The sequence below is a fragment of the Dipodomys merriami genome, unplaced genomic scaffold (genome assembly GCF_024711535.1).
Source record: "Dipodomys merriami isolate MVZ:Mamm:240054 unplaced genomic scaffold, mDipMer1.0.p SCAF_556, whole genome shotgun sequence".
NCBI classification, from domain to species: domain Eukaryota; kingdom Metazoa; phylum Chordata; class Mammalia; order Rodentia; family Heteromyidae; genus Dipodomys; species Dipodomys merriami.
The window spans coordinates 317,457-341,081 of NW_027206131.1; the positions used below are offsets into that span (position 1 = coordinate 317,457).

Genomic DNA, 23,625 nt, shown 5'->3' on the forward strand with positions numbered 1-23,625 from the left:
CCAACTTTTTCAGAGCAGAGTGCATCCCAATGTTTCTATGGAATGATGTACCCAATACAGACTGGAGAAAAGAAAGGAAAGGCAACTTTTAAAGCTATCCTACAGGCTCATGCCTGTAATCCTAGCTACTCACTAAGCTGAGATATGAGGATCACGGTTCAAAGCCAGCCCTGGCAGACAAATCTATGAGACTTTTATCTCCAATTAACAAATAAAAAGCCAGAAATGAAGGTGTGCCTCAAGCGGTGAAGTACTAGCTATGAGCAAGGAAGCTAAGCAACAGCATAAGGTCCTAAGTTCAAACTCAAGTAGCAACACAAAAGAAGGAGGAAGAGCACATGGAAGAGGAGAATTATCAGGAGTGGAATCAGCACACAAGTGATCTAGAACAAATATTTTTCAATCTATGCATCAGTCTCAAATACTTTTTAGATGTAGTGCTTTTCCTTCTTTCTGAGTCACTGATAAAAACCAAAGCCTTCAATCTCTGAACATCACATAAGCCACAAAAGAAGAAAGCTCGGCTTAAAGTCATAGACAAAACTCTACCCAGAAGTGCTATAGGGGAAGGGAAGAGGGAGGAAAGCCTGTGTAATCATTTAGTGGTAACCAAAAATAAATACTCTCTGCCACGAGGGAAAAAAACAAACAAGGAAGTAGATTCATTAAAAAAAAAAAACTGTTTTAAAAACATCAAACAAAAAGGAAAAAAGTAACTTACTCAAAATATGTAAATGCATAGTTATAAAGTAAGCCAGAGGACAGGTTTTTAATTATGCAGACAGGAAAAAAGGAAGTATTAAGATTATAACATAATTTAATCATATATTCTTACCAAGGCTTCATAATCTTCTGCAATTTCTGGTATTGGCTGTAAAATTTAAAAACAACCATGAGGAACATGTTTAAAAGCAGTGATAGTCAATTCATACAAACATGTATCTGGAAGAAAACTCAGGATTAGAACCAGGAGGGCCAAACTGCTCCTCAGCCACTCAGTGCATTTCAATACATCATTCAAAGGGATAAATGGGCATTAAATCATGATAGGAAGCAACAAAAACACAAGGAACAAACTAATTACTTACACTAGTCATCACATTTACTTACAAGTAGCTCTATTTGAACCAATCTGGGTTCATGGTTGATGAGGAGAAACCCCCATGGGTAATAAGAAGTCCAAAGGAACAGGACTTAAAACAATGACTGAGTAGCTTTCTCTTGTAATATGCCAGCTGACTGTCTTGGTCTTGTAAGAGAAGGCAATGCAGTTTGCTAAAATACCTGTTGTACTTATGTGCCACAAATAGGACATAGTGGAAGAGAAATAATCTGAACCCACAGGTACTAGTGAAAGTCTAGCCAAAGATATAATATGGGTCCAGTTATGAGAAAAATGATACAAACCAGTAGGAAGATGTGTATGTTTCAATGGCAAAACTGCAGTATCTGTAACATACCGTCCTGGGTCATCAGATTCTAGTCCCACTGTCTTTGAGCCGTTTTACAATGTATAGGTAGGTAGACGGCAGGCAGGCAGGCAAGCAGGCAGAAGATGGAAGGGAGGAAGGGAGGAAGGGAGGAAGGGAGGAAGGAAGGAAGTCAGAGAGGAAGGGAGGGAGGGAGGGAAATAAAAGAATGGATGGTGGATGGATGAACAGATGGATGGGCAAATAAATGATGGATAGACAATGGAAAAAAGGAAAGGAAGGGAAGGAAGGAAGGAAGGAAGGAAGGAAGGAAGGAAGGAAGGAAGGAAGGAAGGAAGGAAGGAAGGAAGGAAAGAAGGAAGGAAAGAAGGAACGAAGGAAAGAAGGAAGGAAGGAAGGAAGGAAGGAACGAAGGAAGGAAGGAAGGAAGGAAGGAAGGAAGGAAGGAAGGAAGGAAGGAAGGAAGGAAGGAAGGAAGGAATCCCTGGCTCCATCCATCCCCTCTGAAAGTGATTTAATTGGCTTCTGCCTGATGATAGAAAACCAGTTTGGCCTCCAATTGCAATTCACCTCCATCTTCTTTCCTCCATATATAACTTATAGTCTTTTGATTTTTTTCTTGAAACTATTATAACTTCTGCCTAGTTCTCTCATTTCAAATAGCTAAATTCTTTTAACACATGTTCATATGTGTATTTTCTCTGGAAATAATCTTTAACAAATTATCTTTTAATAAACCCACTTGAAAGATATTCTACTTGCCCGGCACCAATGGCTCATGCCTGTAATCCTAGATACTCAGGAGGCTGAGATATGAGGAATATGGGCCAAAGCCACTCAGAAATGGCACTGTGGCTAAAGTGGAAAAGAGCTAGCCTTGAACAAAAGATTAAATAAAGTTCAAGGATAGCATCCAGGCCCTGAGTTCAAACCCCACAATTGTCACCAAATAGACAGACAGACAAACAGACAGACAGACAGACCGACAGACCGACAGACAGGCAGGCATGCAGGCAGACAGACAGACAGATAGACAGACAAATAATCTACTAAACTGCTAACTTAGGGTCTTAAAAAAATGTCCAAGTCATCCAAGAAAGAAACAACTATGAAAGAGTTTCAGACTGGGAGACTGAACTATTGGGGGGAGTTAGAGCATAAGATGCACCCAGGACAACTTGTACAACTTGAGTGGGGACTAGAGGCATGCCTCAAGTGGTAGAACACCATCCTGTGAGTGAAAACTTGAGTGGAATCTGCAGGTGAAAGACACCTTGAGGTTCCCCACTCTGTTCCTGTGAATTTTCCTTAGGTGTGGAAACGGAAGTTTCTACACATAATATCAAGCCAGGATTACAAAGATATGCTCTGGCTTGAGACCAGAGCATCCATGGGGTCCTATGTGTTCATGTCCTCTGGAGACCAGTGCAGACAGCAAACCACCTGACTGTGGGCAGGCAAGCCTAGGGAAAGAACGCTGAAACCAACACCCTCTCTAGTCATGCCCCACTTCTACCTCTTTCCAAGCCCCTACTACGGCAGTTTAATCTTGATGGTGATTAGTGCTCAGTTAATAGCTGGGATTTTTCCCTAGTGGTAGGGAAACCTTTGGCCAGTTCCAACCAAGATGAAGCCACCTGCACAGCAGATCCTTGTCCATCCTTGGCCTTACCTTTGCCCAACAAACTCCTATGCAGGGCTTCTTGCACATGCCCTGCATCTTATACATGTGCTTAAAACTATGGGATGACAGCTGTGTGCATGTGCAGATCCCATCGACCAGTGTGGTGAGTCACTGTTGCTCATTTCCCTAAGATATGTACATACAGAGAACTCCCAGACACTCTCCAAATCCTGGAAAGCTAAGCACATGTTTCCTCTTAAAGGAGCACAGAATACAAGCCTGCTTGCTATTTCCCTCAATGCTGTGTTTTCTGTATTACATTCTTCCTTGCTCTGCAACTTTTACTTATGTGTGTTTGTGTGCACCGCACACATGTGGGCATGTCCATGCAACATGTGCCATTCAATTCTTTGTTTTAGACACCAAGAATCACTCCGGGATTTTCACCTCTCCCCCTCCCCCAATAACATGTTTTCCCACATTCCCAAACCCTACATCCTTGCTGTGACTTCAGAAAAAGTTCTGTTGTGGCATGTGTTCCCTCTTCCTCTTTCTGTCTCTTTCCAAGTACAGTTTATGTTTTTAAGAAAACAAAGAAATGTGAGCAGAAAATCTGCAGCTGATAGAAAGGCTAAGGTTTCCCAGAGGTCAAAAATCTCTTGCTCCAGCCTGAGGAATGAATGTCACTGTTCCTCTTTCAACAGCAAAGGTTAGCCAGGGAGGGGTTGCCCTGCAAAGGGATTTTCTGGGGACTTAGACAAAGCCTGCCTAGGCTGGCCTCTTGGGCCTCTGTGATGGAAATTCCTGGCTGGGCCCCAGAGAGGCAGAGAGGGGCAACTCCAATCAGGACTACCCCATGCTTTACCCCTAGCATATTAGCACCCCAGCAGAGGGAGCTAGAAAGATGCTGCCACCTCACAGCTAGGGCAGAACACAGGACCACAGAAGCATCTTCTGGCTCAGTCTGGGGTTTGCTGGCGCTGGTCATGGCCTCTTTAAGAAATGCAACACCTGCCTGGTGAGTCAGGCTTTGCTGCTAAATAGTAGACAGAGCCACTTAACCCATCCTGGACCTCCCAGAACAGATGCATCCTCTGAGAAACAGTGATTTCCATGAAAACTGACAGTGGCTTGCAAAAAAATGCCAACCAAAGCCAAGCCTACTGTCACACACATCTTGGGGTTCTCTCCCCCTCTCCATTCCCCCCACCCCCCATCCCTCCTGCCTGTGCCAGGCCTAACTCAAGGTCAGAGATAAAATTTGGTACTCAAAGAATATACACTTGGCTCCAATCCCATTCTCAAAGGTAAGGGCCAAGACACTTCAGGGCACACCAAAGTTCAATGCATGGGAATGAAGGTAGTTTTCACACATACCTGGTGTGAAAGACAACTGGAATAATAAAAGTTTAATCTGAGACTCTTTTTAAAAATCAATATCAATAGAAATAAGCACTAACATATACTGTCTTGTATTCTTTATATGTGTGTGGATGTGATGTGTGTGTGTGTGTGTGTGTGCATGTGTGTGTGTGTGTGTGTGTGTGTGTGTGTGTGTGTGTGTGTCCAAGGACTTGAACTCAGGGCCTGTACCATCCCTGAGCTTTTGTGCCCAGGGCTAGTTTTCTACCACTTGAGTCTCAGCTCCACTTCCAACTTTTTGATGGTAAACTGGAGATAAGAGTCTTACAGACTTTCCTGCCCAGGCAGGCTTTGCACTATGATCCTCAGATCCCAGCCTCCTGAGTTACTAAGATTACAGGCATGTGCCACTCGCACCTGCCTAGCTTAATGTTTTTTGGTTTGTTTTTTAAGTTTTAAAATGTATATCCTTCTGAGTAAGCAATCCATTTTTCAAAATAATTCTACGAGTCACTAGCTTTTAGTTAAAGAAGATTAGAGGGTTGGGAATGTGGCTCAGTGTTAGAGTGCTTGCCTAGCATTCATGAAGCCCTGGGCTCAATTCCTCAGTACCACATACACAGAAAAGGCTGGAAGTGGTAATGTGGCTTAAGTGGTAGAGTATTAGCCTTGAGCAAAAGAAGTTCAGGGACAGTGCCCAAGCCCCATGACTAACAACGACAACAAAAAAGATAGTTATAGTACTGAAAAGGCAGATTAGAAAATCTTTCAAAAAATAACAATATAAAATGTCCTATAATAAGGTCATGGCTAATTACAGTGTCTATATCCTTCCAATTATTATACTGTGAATCCCTTGTATGTCAGTAAAGCTGTAAAGATACATAGCTGTGATCATAAACAGGTGTAGTCATACACAGCTGTAAACCATCCACAAGTAATAAAAACAATGGTAGGAATATTTAATCAGATAGAACTTTTGGTAGGTACAAAAAAAGCAAGTTATAAAGAGAATGAAAATTACAATTCGACTTTTGTACATCTTGTGTACATTTAAAGTCGTATAAAATTGGGTGCTCATAGCTATAATCTCTGTTCCAAGTGGAGGTGTGACTTCAGTAACTAGAAAACGTTACCCTTAGCCAAAAAGAAAAAAAAATCCAAGCAATTGCACAAGGCCCTGAGTTTAAGCCCCATTATCAGTACAAAAGTAAAATAAAATAGAAAATACACACACACACACACACACACACACACACACACACACACACACACACACACACACACACACACAGAAGACCTTACAGGTGGCTGTGGGGAGCAGGGAGCACAGATGACAAAGAATTCCTCTGTTTGATGCTTCCTGTCTGTATTCCTAAAGGAACGATGGTTCCTTTAAAAGGACTGTGAGCTCTTTGGAAACAGGGATTTTGCTTTTGCCAATCTGGCTGCGGGGCTGAATCATTTTCCAGTGGTGTCATTTTCCTGACACAGAGCCAACTGGAAAGGGAACTAAGTGACTGCCCTTTGTTCTAGGAGACTTCCTTGCTCTGGGTCCCAGGGATGATAGACTGACTATTCAACAGTAGAAGGATTCAGAGGAAACAGCCCAATTGTCTGTGTGTGGGAGCTCAGAAACCCACAGGGCTGTGCATAAAGCCACACAAGAGCAGAGAGAGTCCCTATCTTGGCACTTGGGAGTTGCAGGGCCCCCGTTTTCCCATTCAAATCAAATCAGATCAGATCAATTCCTTCTGAAACATCTTTGTATGATCATCTTTGTTTCCTCCTCAGCATCCCTAATTGTGCTGAGGTTGGAGCAATGGCCTTCCCCAGAACTCTCCTTGCTTTTCAAACCTCAGTGTCAATCAGAAACTAGGAATGGTGGGGTGCCCATAATCCTAGCTACTCAGGAGGCTGAGATCTAATGATCATGGTCCAAAACCAGCCTGGACAGGAAATTCTCTGAGACCTCTCATCTCCAATTAACCACCAAAAAGCTGGTAGTGAAGGTGTGGCTCAAGAGGTAGAGCATTACCACTTGGCAAAAAAGCTCCAGGAGAGAGTCTAGAACCCAATTTCTAGCCTCAATATCAGGAGAAAAAAATAATAATGCAACTAGCAAATACCACAGGGATGGACATTTTCCAATTACTCCATCATTGCTCTATGCATTGTGGCCTCTCTGGGTAACTGTACAAAGATATGGAAACACACAGCCTTGAGTGAAGACAAGTAGGCAGGCAAGCAATCACTCAGTCTCGTTATTACTAAAGGGAGGAAATCCGAATTCTGTTTTCTCTATGATTCTGAAAATTTTTCCACAGACTGGGCAGCAGAGGGATTCTCTTCCTTCCCACATGGAAATCTAGATGCCCAGGACCAGGAGTCCTCACTAAAGACCTCTCCAAATCCAAGAGTGATTTAGAATCTGTGGTGTCTGTTCCAAAGGGTTCTTGGCAATTAATTAAAGTCTTGCTATTTAATTTAACTGAGAAGCCAGGTTGCCTTATAAGAAAAAATATCTTTCATTCTGTCTCTCTTTTTTTTTTTCTTTACATGTGAGCAAAAGTTCTGATAAATCGCTTTGGATCAAATGAGCCACCTCTGAGGACTGCAAAAGACAGGAAAGGGAACCTGAGGCTCAGCTCCTCCTTCCCCCATCTCCAAAGCAGCTTGGCTTTGAACTTATATAAAACAGTGAAGGAAGAACTGAAGGAGACCCAGAGGTAAGACAAAAGAAAAAGATGAGAGTGTGGCGTAAGTGGTAGAGTACGTGCCTAGCAAGCATGAGGCCTTGAGTTCAAAACCCCAGTACTGCCAAAACTCTAAAAGAAGAAACAAAGTATTTTTTTAAGTTTAATTTAATTTTATTTGTGAACATACTGTACAGAGGGGTTACAATTACATGGGCAGGATAATGCGTACATTTCTTACCAAGCATTGCACCCTCCTCCTTTGGTTTACCCTTCACATCCCTTCCCAGCCTCCCCCCCCCCAATCCCAATCCTTCTCCTTCCCCCCCCCCCCCCCGCACCGACGTTGTATAGCTCGTTTTGGACATGACAACTTGTACTTCTCATTGTTGCAACAGGTCCACCTGTATACTTAAACAACTGGTTTTTCCCCATCTCCTCCACAAGTTATACTGACATCAAATATAGTGAAAGCAGGGGTTATACTGTGGGGGAGGGACATACAAAGCAACAAAGAGATAATCTTATAAATACGTTAAAAACACATGCGTGAAAGAAAAAAACATTAAAATACATATCTAAGGGTTCATTTTCCTGACCTCACATTATCTGACCTTTTCCGCTTGACTCATACATATATGAGATATTGCAAACGGATATCGCAAAGGAAAGAACACTGCTGGAGGAATATCAATACCAAATTTCAAACTCTACTATAAAGCCATAGTAATCAAAACAGCTTGGTATTGGCATAAGAACAGACCTCAGGACCAATGGAATAGAATTGAAAACCCAGAAATGAACCTACAGACCTATAGCCATCTAATCTTCGATAAGGGAGCTAAAACAAAAGAATGGAAGAAAGACAGCCTCTTCAGTAAATGGTGTTGGCAAAATTGGTTAACTACATGTAGAAAACTAAAGCTAGATCCTTATATATCACCCTGCACCAGAATCAACTCCAAATGGATCAAAGACCTTGAAGTCAAAGCACACACTCTGAAAACATTACAGGATGGAATAGGAGAAACCCTAGGTCTCCTTGGCTCAGGCCGAAATTTTTTGAATAGAGACCCAGAAACACAACAAATCAAAGAAAGGTTAGACAAATGGGATTGCATAAAGTTGCAGAGCTTCTGCAGGGCAAATGACATAGCTAGCAAGATCAATAGAAAGCCCACGGATTGGGAGAAGATCTTTACTAGCCATACAACGGACAAGGGTCTCATATCTAAAAGAAGCAAAGTATTTATACAAGATCCTTGTGCATGGCTGTGAGCAGGGAGTGCCTGTGCACAACCCCTACAATCAGCAGCCAGCACTGCACTGCCCTGGGTAAGTAGACAGCCAGCAATTAAGTGAATAGACTCCTGCAGGTGTGCATTTGATTTCACTTAATACAATCACTGAGGTGACAAGCCCCACATATTTCTGTCCCTTAGGTAGCAGTAGTGTCACCATGTGGCACACGCTGACCACAGGAGGTGGCAATGCGCAGTGACCCCAGGTTGAAGGTGAAGTGTTGGTGGTTACAGAACCCTGTCCCTACTGCCCCCACTTCTGTCCCAGAGGAAGCAGTCTCTCCTTTCTCTGAACTCATTCTCACTGGGCTTACTTCCAGCTGTTTCCACGTCTAGTAACATCCAGACATTGTGTTTCTTTGTCCCACTGTCAGATGATGTGCTGGAGAACTCCTACAATTAACTTCAGTCATCATTCATTAGAACTCCAAATGGTGCTGGGTGCTGGATGCAGGTGGCTCACACCTGTAATCCTAGTTACTCAAGAAGCTGAGATCTGAGATTCAAAGTCATCCCAGGCAGGGAAATCCCTAAGACTCTTTTTTTTTTTTTGGGGGGGTCCGGTCATGGGGCCTGAACTCTGGGCCTGGGTGCTGTCCTTCAGCTCTTCAGCTCAAGGCTAGCGCTCTACCACTTGAGTCATAGCACCACTTCCGGTTTTTTTCTTTTTGCTTATGTGGTGCTGAGGAATCGAACCCAGGGCCTTGAGCATGCAAGACAAGCGCTCTACCACTGAGCCACCTTCCCAGCCCCTCCCTAAGACTCTTCTATCCAAGCTGGAAGTAGAGCTATGCCTCAAGTAACCTTGAGGGGGAAAAAAAAAGCTTAAAGACTTCATATCTAAAATATACTTAGAAATCAAAAAATTAAATCCTCCAAAAACAAATCCTCAAAGAAACAACAGCCCCTTAATAAGTAGGCTAAAGACTTAAAGAGAGACTTCTCTGAAGAAGAAGTAAGAATGGCCAATAGACACATGAAGAAAATGCTCAACTTCTCTGGCCATAAAAGAAATGCAAATCAAAACAACACTGAGATTCCACCTCGTCCCAGAAAGAATGGCTATAATCAAAAAATCTAATGACAACAGATGCTGGAAAGGATGTGGCCAAAAGGGAATGCGACTGCATTGTTGGTGGGAATGTAAATTTGTTCAACCACTTTGGAAAGCAGTATGGAGGTTCCTCAAAAGACTCCACATAGAGCTCCCCTATGACCCAGCAATCCCACTTCTGGGCATTTACCCAAATGATCACCAACAAGGCCATACTAAAGCTACCAGCACAACTTTGTTTATTGCAGCATTATTTACCATAGCTAAGATATGGAACCAACCCAGATGCATGCCCCTCAGTAGATGAATGGATCAAAAATGTGATATAATATATATATATGTATATATTTATATAACATATATGTATATATAATGGAATTCTGTGCTTCCATCAGAAAGAATGACATTGCCCCCATTTGTTGGGAAATGGAAAGACTTGGGAAAAAAATCCTATTAGGTGAAGTAAGCCAGACCCAAAGAAATATAGGTCCCAAGGTTTCCCTCATTTACAATAATTAGTATACATCTAGGAAAGCTAGGTACATATGACCATATAAGATGATGCTAAGTGAAATGAACCCCAAGATATGGACACACAAGGTCTTTCTTTGTTGTTGCTTTTATGTACTAGGTCGTTCTTTGTTGTTGTTGTTTTTAATTTATTGGTGATTTTTTTGGTTTCCTCTGTATGTTCTTCTCCCTATGGTATATCCCTTGTTGTCACTGCACTTGATTTTGGTACCCTGCATCTTATATATACATTTATCTAATTTGGGGAGGGGATGGGAATAACAAAACACTGAAACAAGGACACAGGATGACCCATTGCAACAACTTTGGTGGGGGGGGGTGAGGGAGGAGGGGAAGGAAGGGAGATTGGGAGAACAACAAAGGAGGGAGTAACAATGCTTGACAAGAAATGTACTCATTACCTTACTCATGTAACTGTAACCCCTCTGTACAGCTTCTGTATAATAAAATATTTTTAAAGAAGCTTAAAAACAGTGCCCATGCCCTGAGTTCAAGTCCCAGGAATGGCACACACAAATCCCAATGGCTATGTCTACCACTGGCCTTCTCCAGATAGCCCAAGCTTGTCAGTGGTCTTGGATTTCATTTTAGAGACTTTTCTCTACTTGTCTGTGAAGACAGACTCCAGATTCCAAATTCCACAGAACATTCTCAGATTGGAAAGAGTCCTACTGTGGTAAAATGTGCCATCTTTGAGTGAGAAAAATAAAACTGCAATTTAAATCTGCCCAGTGGTAGGATGGGGAGAGAGGGACATGAGAGAATGCATTATGCAAGTTATTCATTCTTTGTGTCCCTGGAATGCTGAAGAGAGCTGTAAAGGACCCACGCCAAAACTACCATCCCCGATGAGATTTACCCTTTTCCAATACAGATCTATGGAGAACCCTCCCATCATGACTTCACTGTTAGAAAGTCACTAACTGTTTCTGCAGTTTCACCTACTGATTGTATGCTCTCCATACCACCCCGGCCTTCAGTGGCCAGGGCCCCCACACAAGCCAGAGCTGCATCCTCGGGCCCACCTGCCTCCTTACTGCCCACTCACACCAGAGAACCAGAGCTGTCATGAGAAGGTGGGCTCCCCTACCACAAATGCCAGTCCCTTCCTTGAGCACAAAGGAACTTGCTCCCCCCACTCCCTAGCCACTGTCACAGGCTCTAAGTCCCGGGGAGGCCCACGTGTTCAGTCGTTTGCCTCCAGTTCCTCAACACTGGCCAACTGGGTTCTGCCCATAAAACAGTCTCCATCCATGTTTGAAAGGCATGACCCTTATCTTTGACAATTTTACCACTTCCTACTCCTTACTATAAAGTTAGGTACTCTATAAATGCTTACTGTGTTTAAGTTTAAACCCTACTATGCATTTTTAAAAAGTGTGCTTTGCCTTATTTTTGTGTGTGTGCTCTTCCTGGGGCTTGAACTCAGGGCCTGGGCACTATTTTCCTGGGCATTTTTGCTCAAGGCTAGCACTGTATCACGTTTACAGCTCCATTTTGGGGGGGTTTGGGTGGTTAACTAGAAATAAGAGTCTCAGAGACTTTTCTTCCTATACACATGAGCCATTGGTGCCTGGCCCATTTTCTTTTTCCAAAAATTATTCCAGGGATGGTATCTTGATCTAGGCAAGACTCTGTTCTTCAAAACTGAGAAACGTAGGAGTAAGGAGTGCAAGAAACACCAGTGTACCTGCCAGTGTACCTGCCTGTGTGGACACCAGCTGGACACCAACTACTTACTCAGTGCCGCTGTCCACCATCTGGGTGAGGAGAGAGATGCCATCCAGGTTGATGAATTCCTGGGCGAACGTGATATCCCAGGACAGGCTGGCCAAGTCCTTCAGGGCCTCCAGCTTGGCATCCAGACTTGAGGACTGGATGCGTTCATGGAGCTGCTGGGCATTCTGAGCCTTATGGGGGGTGGAGGTGGTATAAAAAAGACGACAGTGTTCAAAAGGAAAATTACAACATCACAGAAATGACAGCATCCCTGAAAAATAAAGGCCAGCATCCAGAAGCGGACAATGTGTCTGAGAATACCTGATAGCCTGCGTCTCTCACGGACAGGTGTGAGAGTAAGGGCTAGCACACTGACCGTCCATTTCACCTTCTATTTCAAAGAAAAGCAAAGTGAGGTCAGAAGAACACTGAAGCCCCAGAAACTGATCAGGGTGGGGGGATAGGATAAGGGGTGAGGCAGATATTTACTTTTGAAGCCCAATCATTTATCTAGAAGTAACTAAAAGCTACTTGCTTTGTTAAGCAATCACATAAGTGCAGACCTCATACCCATCTCTTCAGCCAATACTTTGAGTAATCACAGCCTACACATTATGTCTGAGAGCTTCATTCCCATTTTTCCCAAGTATATATTTTTCCCATATGTATTTAAAGAATAAGACAGAAAATACTGAAAATTATTTTATTATAGAACTCACTATGATCTTAATGGCTGCACATACACTAGAACCCTATGTGGCTTTTTAAGACACAAGCCTAGGCCATCTCAAGGGTTTCCTGTGTCCAAAGCCTGGGTGAGGTCCCAGAAAGCATGCCCTTGAAGCATGTCTCTAATTATATGCAGAGGTCCAGGGCTCTAAATAATTTTGCTTTTTACATTTTTGTTTTGTTTGCTTGTTTTGGTGCCAGTCCTAGGGCATGAACTCAGAGTCCAAGCACTATCCCTGAGCTGCTTTGCCTCAAAGCTCGTGTTCTATACCACTTGAGTCACAGCTCCACTTCTGGAGGCCAGGCACTGGTGGCTCACACCTATAATCCTAGCTACTCAGGAGACTGAAATCTGAGAATGGTGGTTTCAAAGCTAATCCAGGTAGGAAAGTCCATAAGACTCTTATCTCCAATTAACCACCAGAAAACTGGACATGGAGCTGTGGTTCAAAGTGGTAGAGCACTAGCCTTGAGGGGGGGGGGGGGGGAAGAGCTCAGGGACAGCACCCAGGCCCAGAGTTTTAGCCCCATAATGGACCGAAGGGGGGGGGGAGATAGTCTCATGGACTGTCCTGCCAGGGTTAGCTTCAAACTGTGACCTGTGATCCTCAGATCTCAGCCTCCTGAGTACCCAGATTATAGATAGGCTTAAGCCACCAGAACCTGGCTTCTAAATCACTTTGAATGTACCCTCTCTGTGTGAAGACTGGAAGAACCCCAGTTCTGCCTCCCTCCGAATCACTCCCTAGACTTCCCAGCTGGGGTACAATAAGTCCTGCCTGGTCTAGTGTGCAAAGGACATTTTGTTGGTTCTTCTATATATGTACCTTTCCAAAAGAACTTTTGCTAAGAAAAATGTCAATAAACGAAGAGGAAGCTAGGTAGACAGAATTTATACCTAATTCATTCTACTTCAATTGGAGACCGACCAACAGAAACACTTACTTAAAAGGGAAAAAAATGCTTAAAGGGAAATACCACCTCCACAGAATAGAAGCACAACTCAGCATGGTCACGTTACCTAAGATTGTGTGTGTGTGTGTGTGTACCGGTGTGTGTGTGTATGTGTACCAGTGTGTGTGTGTGTGTGTGTGTGTACCGGTGTATGCGTGTGTGTGTGTGTGTGTGTGTGTGTGTGTGTGTGTGTGTGTGTACCGGTATATGCATGCTAGTGTCTTATCTCCCAGGAGGGGGAACTCAGCTTGCTAGGTGCATGAACTTTAAATATTAGCACAGCTGAGCATTGGTGGCCCATGCCTGTAATCCTGAAGTAGCAAAATACCTTCTTCTGTGTTCTTCCCAGTAATCTTTTCTTAAAATGGATGGATAAATTCACTTTTAATTCATTTTTATTGCCTATGGGCACACACCTGTAATCCTCACTACTCAGAAGGCTGGGATCTGGAGATCACAGTTCTAAGCCAGCCTGGTCAGGAAAATCCATGAGACTCATCTCCAATAGCTAAACTGTGGTGCAAGTGGTAGAGCACTAGCCTTAAGCAAAAGAGTGTTTAAGGATAGTACCCAGGCCCTGAGGTCAAGCCCCAAGGTAAGCACAAAAAAAAAAAATAATAATGAATTAACCAGGTACCAACTGTTCATGCCTTTCATCCTGGCTATGCAGGTGACTGGGATCAGATGATCTCAGTTCAAAGCCAGCCTGGGCAGGAAAGTCCATGAGACTCTTACCTCCAATTAATCACTAAAGTTGGACTTGGAGCTCTGGCTCAAGTGGTAGAAAACTAGCATTGAGTGAAAAGGCTAAGGGACAGCGCCCAGACCTTGAATTCAAGCCCCAAGAACCCCTCCCCCCCCCACCCCCCACACACAAGTTACCATGTATGACCCATATTTTTAAATTCTCAATTCAATTTTCAATTTTAAACAAAATTACAGAAAGTAATCTAGCAATTAATGACATTTTCAGATCCCAATTATTTTGTTGTGACATAACGCCCAATTCCAGACTCTGTGTCTATCCACAGAGCACAAGGCAGTGTTTCAAATGCAGTCTGGTGTGCTGTCTCAGACACTGTAACCCAAGGCCTGCACACTTGCAGGTCAAAGTCCACAACTGCCCCAGGTTTGGAAACATAAGCCAGTCTTGTCTTGTAGCGGCATCCTGCTTGCTATCTCTACCATCTTTCCATTAACAGAGCTGGGAATGTGAAGGATATTTTCCAAAATCCCTGCTCTGAGATGACAGATCTCCACAGAGTTAAAATGCTGCTCTGGGGCCTGCAACATGCAACTTATCTCATAGCTTTGCTTTGTTTTCCTTCTTTGGTGTAGTTATTCCAGAACTTTCTGCCACTTAGCACTTGTATAACCCGACTGGAAATGGGAACAGGTGGAAAATTGTACTGAAAAACAGGTTGTGAATAAAAATGAACAAATGTAAAAAAATAAAATATATAATGCCACCCTGGAGATGCTGTAAACACCACCCTCCCCTCCCTGACACTGAACCTCCTTTCTAAGAGCGACTGAATCCCCAGTGAGGGAAACCAATTCTTTCTTTGGCTTGGAGATGGCCAATAGAAAAAGCTGAGCCTTTCTAAGAGGAAACAAAAGACACAGTGTGCACTTCCCTGCCTGGCAAGCAGATGAAGGACTTTGAGCAGGATAAATAGGAATGAAAAGCACAAATGAAATGCTCACCTCCAAGGGTCAAGTTTGTATTAATTCACATTAATTTCAGGAAGTCAGATAAAAATGACTCAACCCACTGTACAACCACAGAAAAAGGACAGCAAACTATCATTTTTGTGAAGCAGGGAAGTTGGCACCGGGCAATGGCTGCAGCAACCCAGTCATTCTGTCTACTGAGCCCATCCCTATGTTTAGGTTGGAGATGTCTTAGGATAAAATACTTATGTCTTTTATGTAAGTTTATCAGCTTTGGTGAGGGGGAAGGGAAGCACAGAAATGCTGGGATAGAGGGTGAACTAACTCAGCAGTGATATTCAAAGACACTGTGTTGGAAATGAACTATAGAACATGGGGAATCGGGGCAGGGGGCGGAGGAGGGGAAAAATAAAACAGAAAAAATGAGGGAGGGGGTGACACTGTCCAAAAAGAAATGTAATCAATGCCTGACTCACGTAACTCTAACTCCTCTGCACATCGCCTTACAATACAAATAAAAATTAAAAAATTAATAGACCAATTTAAATGAAAGCAAAATACTCGGCAGTTTTTAAACCTCTCTAATGTAATTTTCAACAAGATGGATCTGTGGTAGTTATACTGCCCACAGTTTAATTCTAGCCAGATGCTTTCTCCTCCATTTTGAAATTTATTTTTAGCCTATTTCATGGCTTGTGTGGCAAGCGGAAATGATAGATAGTTTTCCTCAACTGTGGGGGTGGAAATAGTAATATTTGGTATATTTTGTGCTGCTTGTGTTTTTTAGGAAAGCAAGGAAATGCAGTGTGGAAAAATATGGCTCAAATATGCTACTGTTACTACCCCAACTAGACCAGGAAACAAGAAAGACCAGGATGCCACCCATTCACTGCCAAATGCCACAGGCACCTTGTTCAACAGCTTTCACGCGCAGATATGCAAGAGTTCTGATTAGCATCCATGAAACAGCCTAAATGGCCCAACATTTACTATTTGAAATCAATTTTTATCCATTTTTCATCAATTTTCATCATCACTGACCAATACTAGGAAATATTTAAATTCAGCCTGTCTTTGTCTTTCCCTCTCTGTCCTTCTCTTTCCCCCTCCTTCCCTTCTTCCCACCCACCTTTCTCCACCCCCCCCCATAGACTTTAAATAAAGAAACAGCCTGTTTTTGGTTTGGCTTGCTTTGTTTCTCTGAATTTGCTCAGAGAAGATGATAAAAAAAAATCTACATAGCCAAGTTATTCATCAGTAATGTAAGAGCTGTTGAGATGGCCACCAAACTCCAATTCCATGATTCCCAATCCATTCTCTGTTCACAGTGGTTCCTTCCTCCTCTGCCATGGGAAATAAACTGGAGAGACTTCCAATTAAACTAAACTCTGCCCATGAGGACATCCCAGGGACTTTCTGTTTTAGAGTACAGTCACTCTCAAAAAAACAGCATTCTATAAGCACATACAGCAGACCCAGAGGGTAGGCAGCTTAAGATGAAATAACCAACTAAGATCAACTTACTGGAGATGTGGTTAATCGAAGGATAGTGCCGTTTTTTATTTCATTGCGATTCTGGAAAAGAAAAGAAAAAAAATGGGTGAATATTAGAGTAAGAAGAAGCTAGGAAGAGAACAAAACAAATATAGTCAAGCATCAACTCTATACAATAAACATACTTATGATTACATGATTCGCTCACAGAATCTTAACCTGGGCCCCAGATGTGTTCATGTTATATCAAGCTGTTGACAATACTCAGCACACCAAGGCAGTGAATTTATTTTCACTTGCAAAAAGTAAGGATGCAGATCCCACAAGTAAAAAGAAGTCAATTTAAACACTAAACTCAGTGAATAGGACCCAGAAATTCCATTCCTATGTTTATAGCCAAGAGAACAGAAAACATATGCCCAAAGAACTGAAAACATATGCCATATAAAGAACATGTATATACATGTGTACAGAAACATTGTTCATTAACAATCTACAAGTAGACCCATGCCCATCTCTAAGAATAAGTGGCCATACAAAATGAGGCCTGTTCATCCGTTCACTAGGAAATGCAAAGCAAGAAGCATGGGTGGGTGCTATAGTATAGATGTCCCTTGAATGTATTACACTCAGTAAAAAAAAAGCCAAACATGAAAGAGCCCATGTTGTGTGGACCCACATACAGGAAATGTCCAGAAAAGACAAATAAATACATAAAAACAGGAAGTAGATGCATGACTGATAGGAAGGAGAAATGGGGAGCTACTGCTAATGGGTACAAGTTGTTTTTTTATAATGGGATGATGATTATGTTCTGAAATTAATTGTGTTTCTGGTTGCACAATTCCATAAATACTTTTTCCACCAAAAACCAAAAACGTACTTTTTTTATTTTTTGTCGGTTGTGGGGCTTGAACTCTGGGTCTGGGCACTGTCTCTCAGCTTTTCAGCTCAAGGCGAGCTCTCTACCACTTGAGCCACAGCACCACTTCTGGTTTTCTGGTGGTTTATTGGAGATAAGAGTCTCAGGGACTTTCCTGCCCAGGCTGGCTTTGAACCATGATCCTCAGATCTCAGCCTTCCGAGTAGCTAGGATTACAGGTGTGAGCCACCAGCGCCCGGCAAGTAAAGTACACTTTAAAAGTATATTCTGGCGGCCTTGGAACATATCTCAATAAAGTTGTAATTTTTATTTCTTTATTGGAGGTACTCAGGGTTCATGCTTGCTAAGCAGGTGCTTTACCATGTGAGCTACACTGCCAGGTCCTTTCTATACTGCTCATTTCCAACATAGGGTCTTTTTTTTTTATAAGCCCAGAGCCCTAGGACGTAGCTGGGATGGCAGACCTGCACATCTTTATGGTCAGTGTAACCAGCAATGACACTGTCTTCCAGCAGAGAACTCACAGCTTGAACTGAAGGTTTTTGTTTGGAATAGCAGGACCCTAGCCTAAAAATAACCAGTGAAAACCAGACTAGGGTCATGGTTCAGTGGTATCATGCTGCCTAGCTAGCACAAGACCCCTGAGTTCCAATCCTAGTACTGTCAAAAAGAAGAAGAGAAAAAGGAGGTGGTTCTGATTTTGTAGATTCTACACCAGAATCACAGCAGAGATACTGGGGTTGGAGCACTTGTCATCTTCTAGCTGCATAACACTGCCATAAGCAGCAGAAGCGGCCTCTGGCCTGGCCCTCCCCTTTGGAAAGTTGGTATGGCTGGGGCTTCCCCATCTCCATGTGAGGAGAAAAGTTCAAAGCAGTGCCTGGCACACTGCAAATACTCAGGGAGAAAAATAACTTTATTACTAAGCACAAACTAACATCCATTAGAAAAGTACAATGCTGTGGCCTTGTATGTTTTCAACTAAACCATTCTTGTAATGTGGTAAACAAGAATGAGGATACAATCTCTGCTACCCTACAAAGAGCCACACACACACACACACACACACACACACACACACACACACACACACACACACACACACACACACACACACACACACACACACACACACACACACACCCGCGCGCGCGCGCGCCACGCCGACCCCAGTAGAGTCTGCTTAGCATGGGAAACCATCTATCAGACCATGATAGGGGCCTCGAGACCTATCTCTGAGTTTTGGGACTTCACCGAAGTCTACCTCAGAGAATGGGGCTTTACAGAAACCTATCTCCAAGTTTTGGGACTTCACCGAAGTTTACCTCGGAGAATAGGGCTTCTAAGAGGCCTACTCCTGGGAAAAGGCTGGCAAAAACCCCTGGAAAAGATGTGTTTCTGTCTTTCTTCTCCTCATAAGAGTGCCTATCAATCTTTTACTGTTTCTGCTGTTCATTGTACTTACTCATTGTCAACGTTCCCTTATTCAAAGCTCTTTCTTAAGAGTGTTGACGACTCCAATATCTGATGAGTGTCTTACAAATATGACTAACTCACCAGAGTTAAGGGCTAACCTGAAGCCCCTCTTATGGAGGCTAGTAGACAAGTTATAAGTAAATATAAAAGTATTGGGGGTTTCACAAAGTCACTCCAGCAGAAGGAATTGTAAGAAATTTACAAGAAGCTGTAGGCTCAGCTAGAACAGAAAGAATGTATGGCAACTGCTGAGATAACTACTTAGGAGAAAGAACTTCCTGTTACTCTCTGTCATTTACTAAGAGACTTGCTAGATCTAGGCCTCCCTGACCTTACTATTAAAGAAGGAACAGGAAAGATCTTAATGGGACAGTTAAGGCCTCTATAGAAAAAAGTAGTGGTTAATTGGTGACAATCATCGAAACCAATTGTATTTCTTAAAAATAGAGGTAAAGCCAGAAACAAGTGCCTATCAGGCGACCAGCTGGTGACTGCCCAAGAATGAAGCCCTGCAGCAAGATTATGTAACCTTTTGCCCTTTCTTATGGAGACTTTTTGCTATAAAAGTTTGTTATCCTCTGCATTAAATCGCACTCAGCACTCAGCATCCACTCCTAATGTGTGTGAGTTGTCTGTTTGCCATCTCCCCGTCCTATTCCAGGTTCCTCCCCTAGGTATCCTCCTTCGTCCGGACAGAACCCGATCCGCGGCACACACACACACACACACACACACACACACACACACACACACACACACACACACACACACACACACACACACACACACACACACACACACACACACACTGACATTCTGTAGAGCTGCTTTACATCAGAACCTGCCATTCTCAATTTTACCCCATCTTCTTTGTCCCTTCTAGAGGTGCATTTGCTAATTTAGTCCTCCAAGCATTGTGCTCTGTGTGTGCGTGCACACACATATCCACACATGCAACTCTGTGCATATGATTTTACTTATTTATTTTGCTTATTAGCCATCTTCCCTCAACCTCAGAATGTCACCTCTGTGAGCTGATAGTTTATCCCACTCCATTGTTATATCTATGGAGAATGGTGAACTTGTATGACCCAGTCAACATGCAATAAGCATTGGTAAATAAATGGCAAAGTCTCCACATCAGGCTATAGACAGACAGGACTAAGTTCTATCTTCTGGACATTCAATAAAGTAAGAGAAACTGTCATGTAATCATTGCATCTGTACCATGAAGGGGTCAGCAAAAGAAAAAGTGATCAGTATAAAAGAGAAAGTAATCAGTAATATACCAGGCCAGGCGTGTAATGAAGAGATGTGAAGGAGGAGAAAACATAGATCAAACGCTTTTAGTGCAGGCAGTATTCAAGGAAGTCTCTTCCCGGCCACACACAACACTTCCCAGAGAGAGAGGAAGAAGCACTACTACACAGGAAAGGCCAAATACATCATTATATATCAATGGAATACTATTCACCCAAACAAAGAATGAAATTCTGCCATGTGGCACAACATAGATAGAACTGGAGGTCATTATGTTAACTGAATGAGGCAGGCACAGGACTATAGTACATGGTCCCATTCACCTGTAGAACCTGAAAGACCCCCTCCCTAACCAACCAGGCCCTGAGCCTCCTTTTTTTAGGGGAACAGAGTTTTGTATCTAACCAAGCTATTTCTGGCTTCTGTAACATGCTTTGCTTTTCTATTACCCCACACTCCCCCTTTGATAACTAACCTCACCAGTTAATCAACAAGCCCACACCCTACTAACTAATCCCACCCCGCAGTCAGCCCCCTGGTGTGAGCGAAGGACAGGCGCTGACAAAGGTCACTTCCTCATACCAAGGGCGGGAGACACACAACTCGGGGCATGTACACCGAGGGACCCCCTCGAACAGTGATTGGCCCAAACACATGATTTGTTTTAAAAGGATTGGCTGCCTGCGTGCAGACCAGGTTGTAATACTTTAAATTTACTGGCTGAAAAAGCGCGGGCACTCCTGTAACGGACAGAAGGGTCCCATAAAAGGACCATCCCCGGGACTGCTCGGGGTTCCCAGCCACTGACCCGAACCTTGCGGATCTCGAGGTCACGTGCACCTGGGAACCTGGGCATGCCCAAATAAAACCCTCTTGCCTTTTGCATCTGGTGTCGTCTGACTGGTGCTTGGGGCAGGGAGGTCCTGATATGGGGGACACCCGAAGTCCGGGGTCTTTCATCTTGGGGGCTCGTCCGGGATCGCCCCCTGACCCACTCCAGCTCGGACCCACCAGGAGGTAAGCCGGCCTTTGTCTTTGTCTCTGTCTGTCTGGTGTTTGTCTCCGCGCAGCGTCTGTACTATTACTCGTAATAGCTCTGTATCTGGGCGGCTTGAGAAGGAGCTGACGAGCTCGGACTTCTCCCCCGCCACCCTGGGGGACGCCTCAGGGATTAGAGGGGCTCGATTTTTCGAAGCTCATGTCTGGAGGAAGGAGGGAACGTGGAATCTCTCTCCTTCCCGGGGAAAGGAGGGAACGTGGAATCTCTCTCCTTCCCGGGGATTTTGCTTCCCCGTCTGAAAATCTGCTTTCGGTTTGTGACCGGAGCCGCGCAGCGTTTGTCTTAACCTGTCCGTTTTTGGTTCTTTTTGTGTTCAGTGTTGGTTTAACTCTTGTTCTTTTTAACATGGGTCAGGCTGTTGTTACTCCTCTGTCTTTAACCCTAGACCACTGGAGAAGTAAACTCTCTCTTCCTGGCCCCGCCCTGGAGTCCTACTCCAGGGTGACCTGGAGGAAGGAGGGAACGTGGAATCTCTCTCCTTCTCGGGGAAAGGAGGGAACGTGGAATCTCTCTCCTTCCCGGGGAGTTTAGCCGTGGTCGGCCACTCCCATCTGAAGTTGCTTTTTCTGTTTGGCGCCTGTCTGTTTTTGTCTGTTTCTGTTTAGTGTTAATTGTCTCTGTTGTCTGTTTTGTTGCCCTTAAAGGGATGGGGCAGCAACTAACAACCCCCCTTAAGTCTGACTATAGATCACTGGAAGTTACAGCCTAAGTCGAGATTGTCAGGTTTTGGGAACTTGCTTGTTTGTCAATTATGAAATTGCCACTGACCACCTGCGAGTGGCCCCAGTTAGATCTCAGCCTCAGGCCTTGGCTTAGGGGGTCTGAGCGTGGGGGAGAACCTGTCAGTCTGAGGGGATGGCCGCTAGGGACTTCTTTCCCTTGCCCCAAGATGACTGGGAATTCTCCTCTGCCTTGGAAGGCCCCTGGGTCAACGTCTGCAGGAATCTAAGAGAAAAATTTCTCTGGAATGAGTAGAGGGGGTGTTGAGTCCCCTGGTAAGTGGTGAGATGTCGTCCCATTCACTGAGACCTGATTTTGTCTTTGTGACCACTTGTTTGTCTTGTTAACTTTAGTGTGTTTGTTTTATGTTTTCTGGGGTAGGAAAGTTCTGGGTGAGTGTGGCAGGCTCACCCAGCAGACTCTGGATTCAGCTTGCTGAGTGAGAACAGCACAGAGTTCCGGTAGGGATAAACTGGGGCCCATTAGTCCCCAACTCAGCCTTTGGTTCTTGTCTAGTTCTGTTTTAAAATTGGTACCAGTTTTAAATGTGGATCCTTGGTTTTTGTGTGTATCTGTGTTTTTGTTATTTATTTATTTAAACATCTCTGAGGGAATAAAAGTTCCAACTGGGCTTGGTCACAGACCTGCTATGCCCACCCTCCCTGCGAGGCATGGAAGGTTACTGGGCTAGTTTGGTTCCCTTCAAGCCTCAGGCTGCACCTTCTCCCAGTGGAGGCTGCTGGAGGACAGGCGAGGGCGTAGAAGGCTGTGTGCCTGGTTTGGACTTTTCAGCTAGTTCTGTCTAAAATTGGGTTAAATAAATAAATAAATAAATCAGGCCAGTTTTGTTTTAGGTGACTCCCTCCCCCAGCCCTCCTCCAACTCAGAAGAGATTCAAAAGCCTTGCTAACAAGCAAGCTCTGTGAAAATGAAGCCCAACAAAGGTACCTAGTTCTAAAAGAAATACTGTCTTAAATTTTTGTTTAAAAACTTTAGAAGGCGTACATACAACTGATTTTGATTTTTGCGCACTTTAAGATCTGTGTGAGTGTTTTGTGTGTGTCTGTGAACGTGTTCAAAGATGAAAATTGTCAGCATACTGTAACAATTGGGTGAGTTTAAATTTAAAATTCAAAAGATTATGAGGTTTGGACATTACCAAAAATTTTAAAGAATCTTCACATTGTTTTAAATGGCTTTTTAAAGATTCTTTAACTTGCAAATTAGAAAATCTGGTATTTTAAAAGCTAATATTTTAAAATGCATAAGTCTGTTTATACTGTAATCAAGTTATCTGGCTTAACAAAATGCATTGGCAGTTTGGCATTTAATTTCCTTGGCTAAAATTTGGGGATAAATATTAGAAATTTAAATGTAAAGGTTAGTTTAACACTGTCAAAGATGTTACCTGTTCTGTCTGTCTAAAACTGTGTATTTCATTCGAGAACCAAGAGAAGAGACAGGGGGAAAAACTTAGAAGCCAACAGAAGACCTATCTTTAGGGGTAAGGGGTGAACAAGCAGAAGTGCAGTTCAGCTGGTCATGCATGGTGGGACAGGCCCTGGGAGGAGTCCACCCATGGTGAGGCAAGCTGGCACAAACACAGTTCATCTAACCCTAAAGAGTCGGATTGGGTGTGTGCCTGCCTATTCCATAGG

At 43.4% G+C, this 23,625-nt stretch overlaps 1 protein-coding gene across 1 annotated transcript in view; it reads right to left on the bottom strand.

Annotated features, from left to right (window-relative positions):
• LOC138812007 (engulfment and cell motility protein 1-like) overlaps positions 1-23,625 on the bottom strand; it is a 96,515-nt gene that overhangs the window by 60,962 nt on the left and 11,928 nt on the right. Inside the window, 2 exon segments of the mRNA XM_069999965.1 lie at positions 836-871; positions 16,599-16,649. Coding sequence (XP_069856066.1) covers positions 836-871; positions 16,599-16,649 — 87 coding nt within the window.